General features: G+C 47.9%; 1 protein-coding gene across 3 annotated transcripts; it reads left to right on the forward strand.

Annotated features, from left to right (window-relative positions):
- The first annotated feature begins 9346 nt into the window (after positions 1-9346).
- Dmrt2 (doublesex and mab-3 related transcription factor 2) lies at positions 9347-15828 on the forward strand. Of its 3 annotated transcripts, XM_029472740.1 has the most exons (5): positions 9378-9694; positions 10361-10924; positions 12069-12119; positions 12401-12503; positions 14512-15828. In XM_029472740.1, exons 2-5 carry the CDS (start codon positions 10397-10399, stop codon positions 15567-15569), a joined length of 1740 nt encoding a protein of 579 aa, XP_029328600.1. In that variant the 5' UTR covers positions 9378-9694; positions 10361-10396; the 3' UTR covers positions 15570-15828. The 3 variants fall into 3 exon arrangements, with proteins under 3 accessions (XP_021008156.1, XP_029328600.1, XP_029328601.1); XM_021152497.1 differs by lacking the exon at positions 12069-12119 and having other exon boundaries at positions 9347-9694; XM_029472741.1 differs by lacking the exons at positions 12069-12119; positions 14512-15828 and adding an exon at positions 14041-14096.
- Positions 15829-16116: the final 288 nt, after the last annotated feature.

The raw sequence follows: 16116 nt of genomic DNA on the forward strand, positions 1-16116 counted from the left end.
CAGAATTTTTTTTTTTTTTTGGCCAAGCAGATCTTAACACCATATGTGAGGGAACCATCAATATTTATTACATTATAGATTTTGCCAAACAGCACGAGGACATCTGGGAATACAACTGGACAGTGGATTCTGTGCTTTCACGTATTGGGTTGGACTCCACACTGAAGCCAGATTTGGATCTTTTTTTTTTTGGAATGAACGGATAAGCCAAGTGTAGTGGCTGTGCAATGGTCAAGTGGATGAAAGTTAAGTGCACAGATGTATCCGTGTGTTGTGCAACCTGGCATTGAGAAAAACTAAAAGAGAAGAAAAAGAAGCAACAAAACCCTAATAAAACCCTGTTTATTAGCAGTGCTGGAATGTTGTTGATAGGCATGAGACGAGATTGAAGAGGTCTTAAAGAGACGGTTTCTGATTGGAGGAGCCTTTAAGTTCAGAGTTTTAGAGCAAGGGCTGAAATGTTTTCTGTTACAGGAGCGAGCTAATTTTAACTCTTACAAGCAGAGCTGTAAAATCCTAGTGTTTGAGGTCATCATGACTGTGTTTTAGAGAACAGCTCCCAAGTTATTTAGAAGTGCAAGTAGCATATAATTAAGTTTCTAGAGTAGAGTGTAGATCTGCCATTCCCCTTGACCACCTGTGTCTCTGTCCCTTGCCCACTGGCATCAAGCTGGGTACTCTGTTGATGAGGGTCTTGCTCAAATGATTCAACACATGATCATGAGGGATACAATGTATCATGCCCCAGACCCCAGGAATTCCATTCATTTGGTATACTTAGACCTCAACAACTCAGCAAATGGACAGAACGGTAGTGGACCTCTCAAGCATGCAGTCAGTGGTGGCCCTGACTGATCTGCCTATGAGCTGTGTAGATCTTGTATATTCTTGTGGGTCGCTGCAGGTATTATTAGTTTATTAGATTACTTTAGTTGATCTTATGCAATTTGGCCTACTCTTGTCTATTGTCAAGTTTGTCCCTAAGTAGGAGACGGAAACAACAATAACAACAAACAAGACCAACAAAACAAACAACAGAGACGAGCCCAGCTGAAAGTTCCAGCTGGAAACAAGTTGGAAGGTGTAAAAATGGCAGCCTGACTGTCCCTTCCTGCCTTAGTAACAGTTTCTCAGGAAGAGAGAGCAACTTCTTTGTTTAGAAAGGCTCTCTCCCCTTGCTGCAACCCCTCCTGCTCTTCAAAGTGAGGAAGGACACATGTCCTTTATGCTTTGCAGGACAAGCAATTCTGTAGAACATTTGAAAACCTGGTTCCTTGTTGGCCAAAAGAAAGGCAAGTCTGCATTTTTATTTGTTTGAGGAGTTGGATGACAGCTCCCTTTGAGAGACAAGAGTCGCTTGAACGTTGATAACACTGGACCAGTAACTTCACCTGTGATCCTGCAGAAGCAGGCTGTATCTATGCGTAACCCAGGACATGGTGTTGTTGACTTGAAAAAAAATTAGACATGGAAACCTGGGCACCTTATACTCACAATGCTTTCAGATTTTCCATGACTTTGCTTTTTGCCATGGTAAAATTTATATCTCCCAGAGTTTGGGTTTTATAAACGAGGAAACAGACATAAAATGTGAATTGTGCAAACCTTTTCAGGGTTCCCCAGCCATGATTTGTGGTATCGCTGGCTAACAGGGCTTTGGCTTCTCTACACAGCTCCTTATGACGTGTTCTCTGGCGAAATAGTCTTGGGTACGTTTCCTACCACTAAACTTTTTTTTTTTAAAGATTTATTTATTTATTATATGTAAGTACACTGTAGCTGTCTTCAGACACTCCAGAAGAAGGAGTCAGATCTCATTACGGGTGGTTGTGAGCCACCATGTGGTTGCTGGGATTTGAACTCAGGACCTTTGGAAGAGCAGTCGGGTGCTCTTACCCACTGAGCCATCTCACCAGCCCTCTACCACTAAACTTGAACATCACTTGCTACAGAGTAGGATTTTGGAAATCTGTTTTCCACCCAAAGGTCCTCCGCTTCTCAAATCATTTTGGGGGGATTTACAAAGCAGAAGCAGGAGTGGGGGGAGCGGGGGTGGGGTGGGAGGGGGGCAAGTCTGAATATGCTCAGGGAAATGGGGTTAGCTTCCTATGGAAGGCTATGGGAGGCTTTCCGCCAAAGCAGAAGGTTTACCTTCCACTTCCAGGGTCGCTGCAGCAGCTAACTCCTGAGCTGAAGAGGGATGGCCTCAGATTGAGATTTTGTTCTCATTCTCCTCCCATGGTGCTCTGAGCAGAATAACCTTCTAGAACCTGCTGCCTATTGCAAGGGTCAGCCTCTGAATCTGACAAAATGTGTATGATACTGACTCTTTCCACCTTAAGGGTCCAATGCATGGAGTGATCCTCCCGGTTCTTGCAAGTAGAGGCTAACGGGCAGCTAGAAGTAATTGGCACACCCAAGGAAGTGGACTTCCTGCGTGATACTACCACCTACTAGGCTTGCCTGGCAAAGGTAGTGGGAGGGAATCATAGGTGTAACCCAGTGGCCGCACGCACCCGCCCAGGCCCTGGACCACTGCCTCGGGTGGGCTCCCAGAGCGCCCCCGTGCGGCCTCCTTGTGCAGTGCTCAGGCACTGGCTTTAGGGAAGCTTGAACCACCGAGCTGCTTGTCACCAGGGACCTCAGGCGGTTTTTTTTGGGGGGGGGGAGGGGGGGACTGTTGGACACTGGAGGGGATCAAAGCATTCTTATGGAGCCCGGTGCTCACAAGGCTGCTTTTTTGTAAGCCTGCTCTCACCCCGTCTATAAATTTTCTACCAAAGAAAGGGCAGGGGTGGAGGGCTCAGGGCTCTAGGTGGATGAGAGAAGGGGCTGGAGTTTCCTGCACCTGCGCTCCCTCCACGTTAAATCAGCGTGAAGCAAGTGATATCTTCTAGCTCGCTCCTTTCCAACTGCTCATCTCCCGCAGAACGCCCGCCTACTCTCTGGGGGTCAGTACCTTCAAAGAGAAGATTTCCTTGGCCCTTAAAGTTTATGTAGCGCCTTGTTGTAAAGGCGCGCTCCAGCTGGCTTGAGTCACTCTCCCTCTTCTCTGGCTTCCCTACAACCCCCAGGGGAAAACACTTAGACAAGTCTCTCCCTCCGTCCCTCCGTCCCTCCTTCCCTCCCTCTCCACTCTCCTTCCCTCCCTCCCTCCTTCTTGTTTGTTTGACACCACCCAGACGAATTCAGATTTTAGGAAAAGATTTCAACAATGATTCTTGGTCCATTTCAACCCCTTCACAACGCAGAAGCCTCACGGGTAATGGTGAAGAAAATGGCCCAAGGTCAGGGCTGCTTTAGTTGGCGAAACTGATTAGAACAGGATCCCCAGAGACCTAGTTTCCAGTCGCACCCCACCTCCCGTCTCTCTTCGTCCCTCCCCCTCCGTCCTCCTTCTTTTAGTTTTTTTCCCCCTTTGCAACTTATATGGATGGAAAGAATCCCTTTTAGGCAAGTCGTGTCCCCTTTTAGGACCTGCGTTTTTTGCCATTTGGATTGGCGATCCGGGATCACACTTCAGTCACCCCGAGGTCCTGGACAGTCACTTGCTAGCTAGACACCCAGCCAAGTAGAGTTCGATTCCCTCTGCCCCCACACTTTCTTCCAGGCCCACTCATCCTTTCAAAGGCCCTGGAGTCTGCGTTGGGCCAGTCACCTCCCAGGCAGGAGCAGTTGAGCTGCAAAGTGGGGGACTTCCCTCTCAGCAAGTGTGCTACTCAGAGAGACTTCTTGGGTCTACAGTAAGAAAAAAAGACTTAAGAATTCAAATCCAGATCCCTGAGTGAAGGTAGGGCTGAAGAGGTCTGTATAACCCGCCTGCTGAGTTTTTGTCTAAAACCCCTGGCAGATCTAGAAGCTACAGGGTCACAGGCAGGTTGTGGTTTGTGGGGACTCTTTTGGCCAGTGGAATGAATCCCATCTGGCCTAAACTCTGGGAGTGAGTTCTTTTGAGACTGGAGTCACACTTCCTCTGATGCGCCAATAGATAGATTTGATTTCCAGGGGCGTTATTTTTCTTGTTGTTGTTGGATTGATTTGCTTTATCTTGTTTTGTTTTTGGATTGCATAGGATCAACAGCAGAAAGAAAGTCACCAGTAGGTCAAAATGGGTGCCAAACTGTGTTTCTATTTTTTCCCCCCCTCTCCTCCACATTCTTAATCTTGTTACCTAGAGCAAGCAGGCCATCACTGTAAAATTTTTGTGTAGTTTTTTCATGTTCGATACAGTAACTAGAAACGGGAATTTGATTCCTTCAGTCTCCCCTCAAGGACCTGCAGGGACAGGGTGGTGCTTCCTATACATGGAAGAGGGTTTGTTCTTCCTGCAGCTCCCGCAGGACCAACACCCTGCTCCCCATGCCTCTCTCTTGATCTCCTTCTACATTGCTGGTTAGACTGTTGGGGAAAATATGAAGAGTGACATGAAGTCTTCATGTGGGCAATATTCGAACTGTCATACACAGGGATGGGGGTTGAAAGTTCCCAAGGTGAGGGCTTTTGTTCTACCCAGTCCTGAGCACCCCCTCACAGGGGTGTGTGTAAAAGGAGGCCCTTGGCACATACAACCTCCTGACTGTCTTCTATAACAAGGCAACTGCCACTGGGGTCCTAATTCCTTCTGGTGAGCATTTGGCATGGGTATTCAAAGATAACAGCAGCTCTCTCCTCTCTTCCCTGCTAGATGACCAGCCCCTCCTCCTATTATTGGCCCTTGGCTCCCTGGGGTTGGAGAAGGCAGGGTACGTGCTGCAAGATTGCCTCACTGTGTATGGGATTCCGTATCTTGCCTGGAAGGGCACATTTCACAAAACACAGGACGACACAGAGGTGGACCAAATACCAGTAAGGCCTCTTTAGTTCTTCACTATCTCTATATTGCTGTGTGTCCTGTCCCCCACACCCTAGCAAGTTCTTGATTCACTCCTTTGAGTTTCAATTCCCCTTAAATGTAAGATCAGGGACAAAGCTGTTTAGTGTCTCCTTTACCCTGCTTCCCATGGAAGGAACAAGAAAGGAAGAGCAGAAGCGAGGATTCCTCTTGTCTTTTGCTTTTGGGGCTGCCTAAGCAGGGGAAGGGGGCATGCTAACCATCCTAGTGGAGAGCACCTATCTCCTAAAGTCCTCCTTGCTCACCTCCACCCCCATTGAGTGTGGCAGGCCCTGCATCTAATTTCGCAAAGTAAATTGGGAAATCATATCTCTGTGGTCCCATCTGGGATTATTTATTTCACTGTGCTGTGCCGTGTGTCCATAGCCAGTTGAAGTTCTCAGACTGTCTTTTGCTTTCCACAAGAGGATGTGGGTTCGAGGTCATCTCTAAAGAAACCAGAGCCACAGTTAGCCACAGCAAAGACCTTATACCAAGGTGCCCAGAGTTGCCCAGTCACTACCTGGCACTCAGGATTAAGGTTAGCTAAGTGGTTTAAGCTATTGCTGGTGCTGGTGCTGCTGCTGCTGCTGCTGGTGGTGGTAGTGATGGTGGTAGTGTCTCCTAGGTCCCCTCTGTGAGTCTTCAAGCTTGGTTACCTTAGAGGCCTTAGGGCTCCTTGAGCAAGTGGAGGCTGAAGGACCAGGCTGGGGACTCAAACATGCCTTAGGTGTTAAAGACAGGAGTACCCACAGCTTGGTGATTCAGGGGCCATTCTAGTGGAATTCCCTTAAGGAATCTTACAACAAATGAAAGCCAGTTTGACACATGCTTGTCTTCTTTGACATTTATTTATTTTTGGACATGTGTTTGGAGCAAGCAGACAAGCCATGCTTACCAAGGAAAGATCCCCTTTACCCCTTCTGTTCCTTCCCTTTGACTGTCTGAGGACCAAATAAAGCTGGGGCAGGAAGAGTGTAGAGGTATGTGTGTGTGTGTGTGTGTGTGTGTGTGTGTGTGTGTGTGTCTGTGTGTGTGTGTATTAGGCGAAGGGAGCCAGAAGCAAGCCAGGGCATGCTCCATCTTCACCCTTGTGGGTCAGTAGGGGAAGAAAACCCAACTCTTCACAGCTTGCAATTGAGCCTTGTGACAGCTCAGAAAGCACTGGAAAGACCTGTGTCTGTGACTTGGTATAGGTTTTCAGGCTCCTTTTAGGGATTTGTGTGTGTGTGTGTTTTAAAGGTCTTTTTAAAGAGTGGCTGAAGAGAAGCCAGGCTCTTGCTGGATGCAAGTGCTATTCCCCTTGGAAGAGAGGAAATTTGGAGATCTGCTTTGGAGATCTCACAGTGTGACTGTTCTATCCTTGCTAGTTGAAGTTTTCATATGCCAGGCCAGGAGAAGTTACTCTTCCCAAGATGCTGGAAAAAGAAAGACAGAAAGAAAGAAAGAAAGAAAGAAAGAAAGAAAGAAAGAAAGAAAGAAAGAAAGAAAGAAAAAAGGACCGAAGTCGCATAATCCTTAGGATAAGCAGCTGGAGCCCAGGCGTCCTCACTCCCATTTCTCCCGAACATTTAGTTTACTGAACAGTTTGTGTAGCTCTGGAATCCGTTGGCGGTTCAATAAAAGGCATGGCCATTTATCCCCCGAAGAAGCACTCACAATTTCACTTAAGGGTATGGGAGTGTCCTGGACTTCCTGAAGTTTGTCCTAGGGTAAATCCCCACCTTCCTCGCTAGAGTCATCTCACTTTCCAGCCACTGGTGGGAAAGTGGTTCCCTGGAGGGCCTCAAGACCAGAGGATGTAATTCAACAGGCTCTTGGTTACAGCTGTGCATCCTGAAGCTCACAGATGGTGGTATAAGGAGGGAAGTCACACAGAGGAAAGAGATGAAGTGGAGGGGAAGGGGATCCATAGATAGCAATGAAGTTATTGCCCTGTGTTCCCCCCACCCCACCTGTCCTTGGGGTGCTGGAGAAGATGTCCTTCCCAGAGGGGAGCATCCACCTGCTAGAGGTCTAGCTAAGCCTGTAGGCTGGCTCTTCAGCACCCCTTTTCTAGTCTGGTCCAGCATGCCTACCATAGAGAGCCTGGTGTTTGCCCTATAACACTCCCAAGGGCTAGTCCCCTGTCTTAGGGCTCCCTATCCCCAAACCCCATTTCCCTGTTTTGGCCTCATCTGACTGGTTCGTATACACGAATGTTTTTTGTCTCCTCCTCAAGTGATGTTTAAAGTTTGGCCCAGTACAAAGGCTCCTGGGCTCCATAGTCCTGTTTACTTTCAGTTCAGGAAACAGCTTCTCACAGGCTCCCCTACCGGCTCCACTCTCTGCCATCTGGTAGTAAGTGAACCCATTTTCTCAACTTTGTTAATATTTAAAATAATTATCTAATTATCTTCTATCTTCCTAGGGGCTATACAAGGCATAAATAAAAACCTAGCCTGTTATCCACATGATCTGGCAGGGTATAGTGGTGGAGTTATAGTTCATTTTCAATCGGAGGGCAGATGCGCACAGACTGCCTGTTTGCAAAGGTAGAAGACTGTCGTGTGTGTGTGTGTGTGTGTGTGTGTGTGTGTGTGTGTGTGTGTGTATGTTGCTCTCGTGGAAGAAATCCCAGCATTATTTGACAAAAACAAAACAACCCACAAAAGACCAGTGCCTAATCCCGCCATGGAGGCTCCTACCCTAACTCCAAGTGCTAACATCTGAAGGGTTGCAAGACAGCTAGGGAGCTACGAAAACAAAAACAAAGCAACCACAACAAGAACAACAAATAACCAAGAGACCGTGGCAAACCAGCTGCGACCATTTCCGGCTGAGAGCCGAGGACTCCCTACTCTCTGTCCCTTCAGGGCAGAGGCTATCCTGGTCCAAGGTTCTTGACCAGGTCCCCAGCTTTCCTGAAGGACAATGGGTCTTTCAGGATTCCTCACTTTCATCATAGGAGAAAACAAAGGTTAAAAAACACGTTTCTACTGTAGTCAAGAACTTAAACGCACCCACCCAGGTTAGAAAAAAAATTAGGCGCGTTAGTTAGATAAGGAAGACCACAAATGAGGAAACTAAGCGGTGCTGAGGAACCGGTACCAAGGGTTAGTTCCCCCGCGTGCCTCAGTGGGGAGCCTTGAAACTAACAAGTCGCCTCTCAAGACCCCCAGAGACACCGAAAGAAAAAAAAAAACCCTACGGGAACATACAGAAAGTCATCTTTATATACTTAACTGGATATTAGGAGGCGTTCAACCTCACAAGGGCCTGAGAATACCTGCGCTTTCGGCAGGCAGGCAGGCAGCTGGTCTTTGTTCTCACTTAGGCGAGCTTGATTGACTTGGAAATTTCTGACAGGTTCGGATTAGAGGAAAAGAATCAGCTCCGAAATTTTCTCCCTTCAACAAATATCCATCGCCACTCTAGCGCGTGCCCAGGAAATCGACAACCTGTTTTCTGACGTATTTTCTAACCCGCTCTCCCTGCGGAGGGCTGCATCTTAAGGAGAACCTTTTAAAGCATCGATGGGATTTTAAATTTAGCTTAAGGTAATAGAACATCGCGTTGCTTAAAGGACTTCTCTACTATTCGTGGGAAATTTGACTTTGTTTCAAACATTTTTGTGAAGGGTATTTTGAAAGAGAGAGAGAGAGAGAGAGAGAGAGAGAGAGAGAGAGAGAGAAGAAAGTTAGTTTTCTTGATAATCACTCATTCACACATGCTAAAAGGCTGTTATGTTTTAAAAGTTTTTGTATATATGCTTGCTTAGACTGAATATTTTTTTGTATCTAAAATTGCTAATGGCGTGGTTTATTTCTATTTGCTCCCAGAATGGACTGTGCTATCCACTGATAACAGGAAACCGTAGACGGGCTATAGTCCTTGCTGCCACCTGCCTCGCAAGCTCTATGGAAGTAAGGAATTGCTTTGCACCTCGGAGTTGTCCACAAACTACAGATATTTGTAAGACAACTGGGCGCTGTCCTGCAAGATAAACAAGGACTTGTTCGTGCGGAGAGAAGGATGCCAGAGTGCTCACTTTAGAGTGGCCTCTTCTCTCGGCCCAACTGCCGGTCGATGGTTAAACACCGGAGATTATGATACCATCGATAGAAATCAACGCTAACCTCTCTGATCTCTACCTCTTAGTTACCTTCTCGAGAACAACGCGCTGTTTAAGAGTACGAGAGTCAGCTTGTTCTCTAGTCGGCGAGATAAAAGGCGACTGCTCCGCCGCAACCACTGCCCACATTTTCAGGTTTAGCTTCTGGATGAGGGACCCGGCTGCAGCGAAGGCTGGCGGGTGGACTCCGGCGGCGCAGAAGCGCTAAAGGGAAGCTTCCACTGGGTTGAGGAGGAGGGCGCTCAGCCCTAGTGCTCCGGCCAATCGGCGTGCACACCGCCTGAAAATCGACCAATCAGAGGACGCGGAGCTCGGGGTGGGGGTGGGTGGTGGATAATACTAGGAAGGGGAGCTCAGGTCCGGGACTGCAGTGAGTGTCTCTGCGCCGAAAGCAAGCAGGGTGCGCCTGGGGCGGAGTCCTGGGTCCCGGCCGGACCTTTTCCGTCCTCTTTGGACCAGAAGTGGGAAGCAAAGTGAGGCGATCCAGGCTGCAGAGGACCGAACAGAACTTTGCAGAATTTGGAATGTACGGGGTGAGGTTGCTGAGGCCTTGACTCGCCTCCGGCCTCTGTCCCCTGGTCACCATCCAGTGGGCTCCCGCCTCCTGCTCTCAGACCCAATTCTGTTTGCTCCCACTGCCTGCAGCTCCGGGGACAGATCCTGAAACTGGCTCTCTTTTAACTGGGTTGCTAGCCTGAGCCTGATTCTTGGTGAGTGCTGTGTTGTCGCCGCTGCTGCTCGGGAGTCAGGGAGGGCACGGGGCGTGACTCTTCACTACTGCTTCTTTCTGATTGTCTTGCCTTAAAGATGAAAATCAAGTTCCCTCAACCTGTGCGGCCCAAGCCCTACTGATACCAGACCAGCTTCTTCAGCTTTATGGCTAGTGCCCCCCACTACCTGTGTGTGTCCTAAATAGCATCGGTTTAGGGGAAGGGGAGGGACGAGAAGACCTCTCTAGAGTCTTTGTGGTGGTGTAGTTCACATAAGGGACATTTGGGAAACGAGGTTTCAAGGTCCCTTGTAATAAAAGGAAAGATAGTTGTTCCTTCGACATTTTAATATTTATCATGGCCATGTTAACTGGCTGTGGAAAAGCCTGACAAGTGGCTTAGACTGGCGAGTGAGTAAGGTCAGTGGGTGACTTGTCTGAAAAGGCAGACAGGACTCAGGTTAAAGGTCAGGTGCACAAACCACTTAGAATTGGTAAAATACAAGCTTCGTTGAACTGTGGATCTCGGGTGTGACCCGTATCACAGGGATCAGAAGAGAACTGAGTAGTTCAAGGGGGGAAGGATGGCCTTGCAGAAATTCTGGGCCGAGCCTCAGAGAGGGTCCCTAATTGCGACAGGTCTTTAGGCCTTTTTCTGTCTCCCTAGCGCGCGGGCAACCGAGCCGAACGACAGCCTAGTGTCATGACGGAAGGGCAGGCAGTCCCGGGAGTCGGGGACTGGGAGATCGACGTGGAAAGCCTAGACCTGGAGGAAGATAGCTGTGGGACTCCTCTGCGGGCCACGCCGCCGCAGGAACCCAGTCCGGCGGCGGCCGATGGGGAGGAGGACGAGGACGAAGAAGAGGAGGATGAAGATGTGGAGGACGAGGGTGACGGCGAGGAGCCCGGCGCGTCCCCGGAGGTGCCAGGCCGGCCAGAGCAGCCCGGGGGACTGGCACCCAGGCCACCGCCTGCTGCTCAGGCGCTGCCAGCCGCCGCCGCCGCCGCCCCTGAGCGCGGTGCCACCGCTGGTGGCAGCGCAGAGCCGCGCAAACTGAGCCGCACGCCCAAGTGCGCACGCTGCCGCAACCACGGCGTGGTGTCCTGTCTCAAGGGCCACAAGCGATTCTGTCGCTGGCGGGACTGCCAGTGCGCCAACTGCCTGCTGGTGGTGGAGCGCCAGCGTGTCATGGCCGCCCAGGTGGCGCTCCGGAGGCAGCAGGCCACAGAGGTGGGTGCCGACAGGCTGGGGGTAGGTCTCCAGGGTGCGCGCCCAGGCGGGATGAGGGAGTTCCTTACAGCTAGGAGCTGGGCTTCCATTCATACAACCGAGTGACCCTCGATCTCAGATCGCCTGGAAGGAGAGGTGCAGACACTCTGCCACGCTAGCCTGCGGGGTTCCGGAGGGAAAGCCGTGGCCTTCAATGCAGAAAGTGCTGAAAAAGTCTCCCATTCAAAAGCAATGAGAGGCAAAGTAATTAGGTCCATTTGGGACACTGCGGAAAAGTCAATAAAAATAAATATTTTCGGGGTTAGTTTTGCAGGTGGTTGGGGAGGAAGGAAGGTGGTTGACAGAGCGGTTGATGTCCAGTCAGGATGAAGCAGCATGCGGTGCTGTCACTGTGTAGCTATCGTCCCACCTTGATACTTAGGCAGAACTTGATGCCCATATTCCGGATGAGACCGGATGACAGTGGAGTTAGGGGCCTCTCAGTCCAAGGCTACTGACTATGCGATCTGCCAGAGAATGCTTAGAGGTCTTTGCGGTCCCCACGGTGCGGTGCGGTTCTGTTGTGAGAAGTCAGGATTTCTCCTCGAGAGACTTTTGAACCCTGGAGTTTATATTTCCTCTTGTTGCTTTGGGGGAAGTGATGCAGGTTTCACAGAATCTCCTCTCAGACCTGAGGTCAGGCAGAATGTTGACTTCTTTATCGTTATTCCTGTGATTGTTTTCCCTGGCCGAGGTGGCCTTTAGGCAAGTGCTCTGCAATTGATCTTCTTCCCCGGTTCCCCGGGAAAACTTTCGATTTGACTTCCCCTGCAGACGGCGCGGAGGTAGTTAGGTCACCGAATAGAGTGGGTGACTCCAAAGGGAAACTGCTCAAACTCACCGGACGGGATGGACTTGGGGACCTCAGGTGGCCCTGGCTCTGGGTTCAACCTCTTTCCTAGATGGGCTAGTTGGGAGTAATCTGGCAGTGACCAGAGGACTCCCAGGATGGTGTCCCTTAAGAGTTTTATCTGCCTTCACATACACCACCTCCTCCAGAGAACTAGATAAATACAGAAGACCCCCCTCAATCTCTGGCACCTCGTGTCTACTCCACCTAGGGGAGAAACCACCCTGTTTTTTTTTTTTTTTCTTTTGTCTTCAGAGGCAGTTAATATTCTTCCTAATGAGCATCAAGTTCTGCCTAAGTGTCAAGGTAGGGTGACAGCCTGGGCACTTTCACATTGAGGAGGCAACCATCCCCCCACCCAATCTTTCTAGGCTCTGTTCTTAAAGTCTCCTTGACTGTGGATCTCACCTCCCTCTCTACACGTGTTCTCAGCTTCACTGAGATTAAGAGGCACTCCCGTTAATTTTTTTGGAATGATTTTTTTCCCCCTAAGAGTTGGCAAAACAAATGCGTTAAAGGTTGGGGTGGGGGGGAGTTTCAGAGGCTTTCTGGATGCTGCTCCTCACAGTTGTTTCTTGTGTTTACAGGACAAGAAGGGACTTTCTGGGAAACAGAACAATTTCGATCGGAAAGCAGTGTACCAGAGGCAAGTCAGGGCGCCAAGTTTGCTGGCCAAAAGCATTTTAGAAGGTAAAATAACTTCAAGTTGTCCTTTGGCTTTTAAAAACTGAGTTGAGAGATACTTAATATTTCCATGCATGATCTATATATTAGCCCAGGAAGGAGCAAATTTTCATTAGAAGTTTTCCTTGGGGCAAAAAATTCACAGAGGTTTTTGCCACTAAGACAGTATTATCCTCCGCTGTTACACCTGGTGAAATTTACCCAAGTGTGAGCGACATAGAAAAATTCACTGTCAAGTGAAACTGGACCCCCCCCCCCCGCCCCTGCAACTCTCTTAGTTATTGAAGGAGTTTAATGGGCAGAGTAAACTAAGTAAGGTTATAGCTACTGTGACCAAGCGTCTCCTCTAGCCTCAGGTTTCACTCTTTAGCGTGCTTTTCCTCCTTGGAAGTTTAGCCGGTTGTTACCTCTCCACACTTCTTCCTTATGGCTTCTGTCAGTCAAGGCTGCAGAGTGGGAGAGGCTTTGGACCAAACAAGCAAACTGCTTGAGTTTAAGTTCTCCCGTTGCCTTTATTTCCCACAAACCCTAGAGCCACGCTCATTTTTCTTAAAATAGTGACGATTTTCTAAAGCATGGCGTTTATTTATCGACGGGCTAAGCACTGCTCTGGCCATCGTCATTTTTCCTTTCCCTTTATCTAAAGTGAAGTTATATCCACTTTGATCTGCTTTAAACTACCCCGTCCTACAGCTCAGCTTAGAAAGAAGGGCTTAGCGGTCAGTTGAGAATTTCTTTTTTTTTCTTCTTTTCTTCCTTTCCTGTGTGTCTTCTGAGTTTAGCTGATCCGGGACAGGTTTAAAGTGTGTGTCTCAGCCTGTGCTGTGTACTTCTGACCTTAGAAAGAGTTCCTGAGAACTCAAAGTGAGTTTCGTTACAAAGCCGGCACACATCTACAGCCATAGGGACCTCATTGATGAACTGAAATTTTGCCAAAGCAAGTTGAGACACTCGACGTCTCAATGGAAAAGTCAATTCAAGTAAATAACTTTCTGCCAAACACTTAGCCTAGTGGAAACAATCATTTTCCACTTTTATTCTATTTGCAAATGAGCATAATGGGCTTGCCACTGGGTAAACACAAGTACTACTCTAGATTCTTCCAGAAAAATCTGCTACCTGTGGGTGAGTGTTTGGGAGTAGAGAAGTACTCTAAACATTCTATTTATGTTGTATTAGATTTTGCCTTTTGATTTTGCCTCTGTTCTGGACTGTGCGTGGTTCCATCTGCATCCCAGCGACCTGCTTGTTCAGCCCTTTAGGTGTTTGGCCATTGTGAATGAACTTGGGGAAAGAATGCTGGAGACCTGTGTTGCCAGTGTACCTGGAGGGGTCTTCCCCTCCACCCCCCACTGTTTTGCCTTGCTTTGTTTGTTCTGGAGGTCAAGAGGAAGCCAGGCTAAATCTTTAGTTTCCCTGTGTGGCTGTGTGTTTGGGCTAGTTAACTTTCTCTTCACTTCCGCTATATCCTCAAGTCTTTTCTTCTTCTTTTTTTTTTTCTCCTTCCTAATCTCCTTTAACTTTCTTTTTCTTTTTCTCCTAGTTCTCCTTGGATTATTCTACAGCTGTAACAATGTGTACATAATGAGACATCTTTAGAAAATAAAAGTGGCGTCAGCTGTAGGTATAGATATCTTTTATAATAATCCAAAAAAAAAAAAAGAAAAAAAAGATGATACGGGCAATGAAGTAAGGTGGACAGATTTGTCTCTCGATATCTATGGATCTGGGAAGAATACTCAAATTTCAGTCGGTATACTATACTTGCTGAAGCAAACAAGCAGACATACTGATACCAACAAAACCAATGGCTGCCGGAAGCTACCATATGGGAAGTATTCCTCAAAGGGAAACTAGAGTAAATCAAACCTGCATCGATCTCTGTCTTAAAATACCAGTGACAGGAATTGTAACTGGTCATCCTGCTTTGTGATGGTACTTTTGTCTTCTGGGTTTCCACATTTTTCTTGTCAGGATGTTAATCTGTTTTCTTTCCATCACTTGCTTGTTGTAGGCTATCGCCCAATGACTGCAGAGACTTACCTAGGAGGGACCCTTCCTCTACCCCCGCCTGTCAGTGATAGGATGAGGAAGAGAAGAGCCTTTGCTGACAAGGAGTTGGAGAACATTATGCTGGAGAGAGAATATAAAGAGAGGGAGATGTTAGAAACATCTCAAGCTGCTGCCTTGTTCTTGCCCAACCGTATGGTGCCTGGACCTGAGTACAGTTCCTACAAAGGTACCTACAACCCCACTGCAGGAGAGCTGCCGAGCAAGGACTTCTGTAACTTTTTACCTACCTGCCTTGATCTCACCATGCAGTATTCAGGGTCTGGGAATATGGAACTTATTTCTTCTAATGTCAGTGTGGCCACAACTTACAGACAATATCCCCTGTCCTCAAGATTTTTAGTTTGGCCCAAGTGCGGTCCCATTAGTGACACCCTTCTCTACCAGCAATACCTGTTAAATGCTACCACTTCTGTCCAAGCCCTGAAGCCTGGGGCTGGCTGGGACTTGAAAGGAACCCGAGTTCAGGATGGGCTTAGCACAGAGCAAGACATGATGCCACCCAAACTGGAAGGCTCTCTGGTGCTGCCCCATCTGCCCGAGGTCCCAGCCTCGAGAACGGACCTTCAGGTTCACCAGGTTGTTCCAGAGAGGTCTGCCTTCTCCCCACCCGGTCGGAATTTCTCTCCCATTGTTGATATGGACTGCCTGGCAGCTCAAGGGCACGTCTTAACCAAGCTCAGCAAAGAAAACACTAGACCTTCTCTGCCACTTAAACCTAATCCATTCCACTCAGTATTCCAGCAGACGCTCAGCGACAAATCAGGCCCTGAGTTGAAAGCACCATTTGTCAAAGAGGCCTTTGAAGAGACCCCAAAGAAACACAGAGAGTGTTTGGTCAAGGAGAGCCAGAAGTACACATTTACAATAGACAGATGCGCAAAAGACCTCTTTGTAGCCAAACAAGTTGGAACGAAACTTTCGGCGAATGAGCCACTGTCGTTTTCTGTCGAATCTATTCTTAAGAGGCCTTCATCTGCTGTCACTCACGTCTCTCAGTAAAGGGCTGCTTACAAGGGAAGCTGGATTTTCTCCAGTCTCTTGGCAGTTACCATTTTTTTTTTTTTAAAGTTAAGATGTATGTATAAAGAAATTTCTAATGTAAATGACCGATTCTTAAAACCCTATGTATTTCCTTTGCATGTATCTTTTCTATCACACCAGTATATTTAAAGATAGAAACTACTTACTGTGCAAATTGTAAGGGTCCGTGCTTTCCACAGCATTCCAAAAAGCAATAAAAATAACACCGTCTTCTAAAGACCCAGTATTTGTTGAAGGAAACAGCTGTCTCTGGCTAGATGAAAAAGCTTGCGTCTTAGAACTTCGCTCTTTATTTTTCTAGGAGTCTATGTACTTTCAAGGACTCTTAATGGTCCTTGTGAGCACAAGAGAATACCTCTGAGCTTATAATGACTTTTGTTTTGTAGTTTTAAAAATTTGTAGGTAGTATGAGGAAAATCTAAGGTCTCACATACACATGCTGGGTGAATGTCCTTCCTCTAAATGACATTCCTGATGTGTGTGTGTGTGTGTGTATATACACACA

Source organism: Mus caroli, chromosome 19 (genome assembly GCF_900094665.2).
Source record: "Mus caroli chromosome 19, CAROLI_EIJ_v1.1, whole genome shotgun sequence".
In the NCBI taxonomy this organism is placed as follows: domain Eukaryota; kingdom Metazoa; phylum Chordata; class Mammalia; order Rodentia; family Muridae; genus Mus; species Mus caroli.

Coding starts and splice junctions, on each gene's coding strand:
- Dmrt2 (XM_029472740.1), top strand. CDS start 10,397: ATGACGGAAGGGCAGGCAGTCCCGGGAGTCGGGGACTGGGAGATCGAC. Junction 12,120..12,400: donor AGTTCTGCCTAAGTGTCAAG/GTAGGGTGACAG, acceptor TTGTGTTTACAG/GACAAGAAGGGACTTTCTGG. Junction 12,504..14,511: donor GGCCAAAAGCATTTTAGAAG/GTAAAATAACTT, acceptor TGCTTGTTGTAG/GCTATCGCCCAATGACTGCA.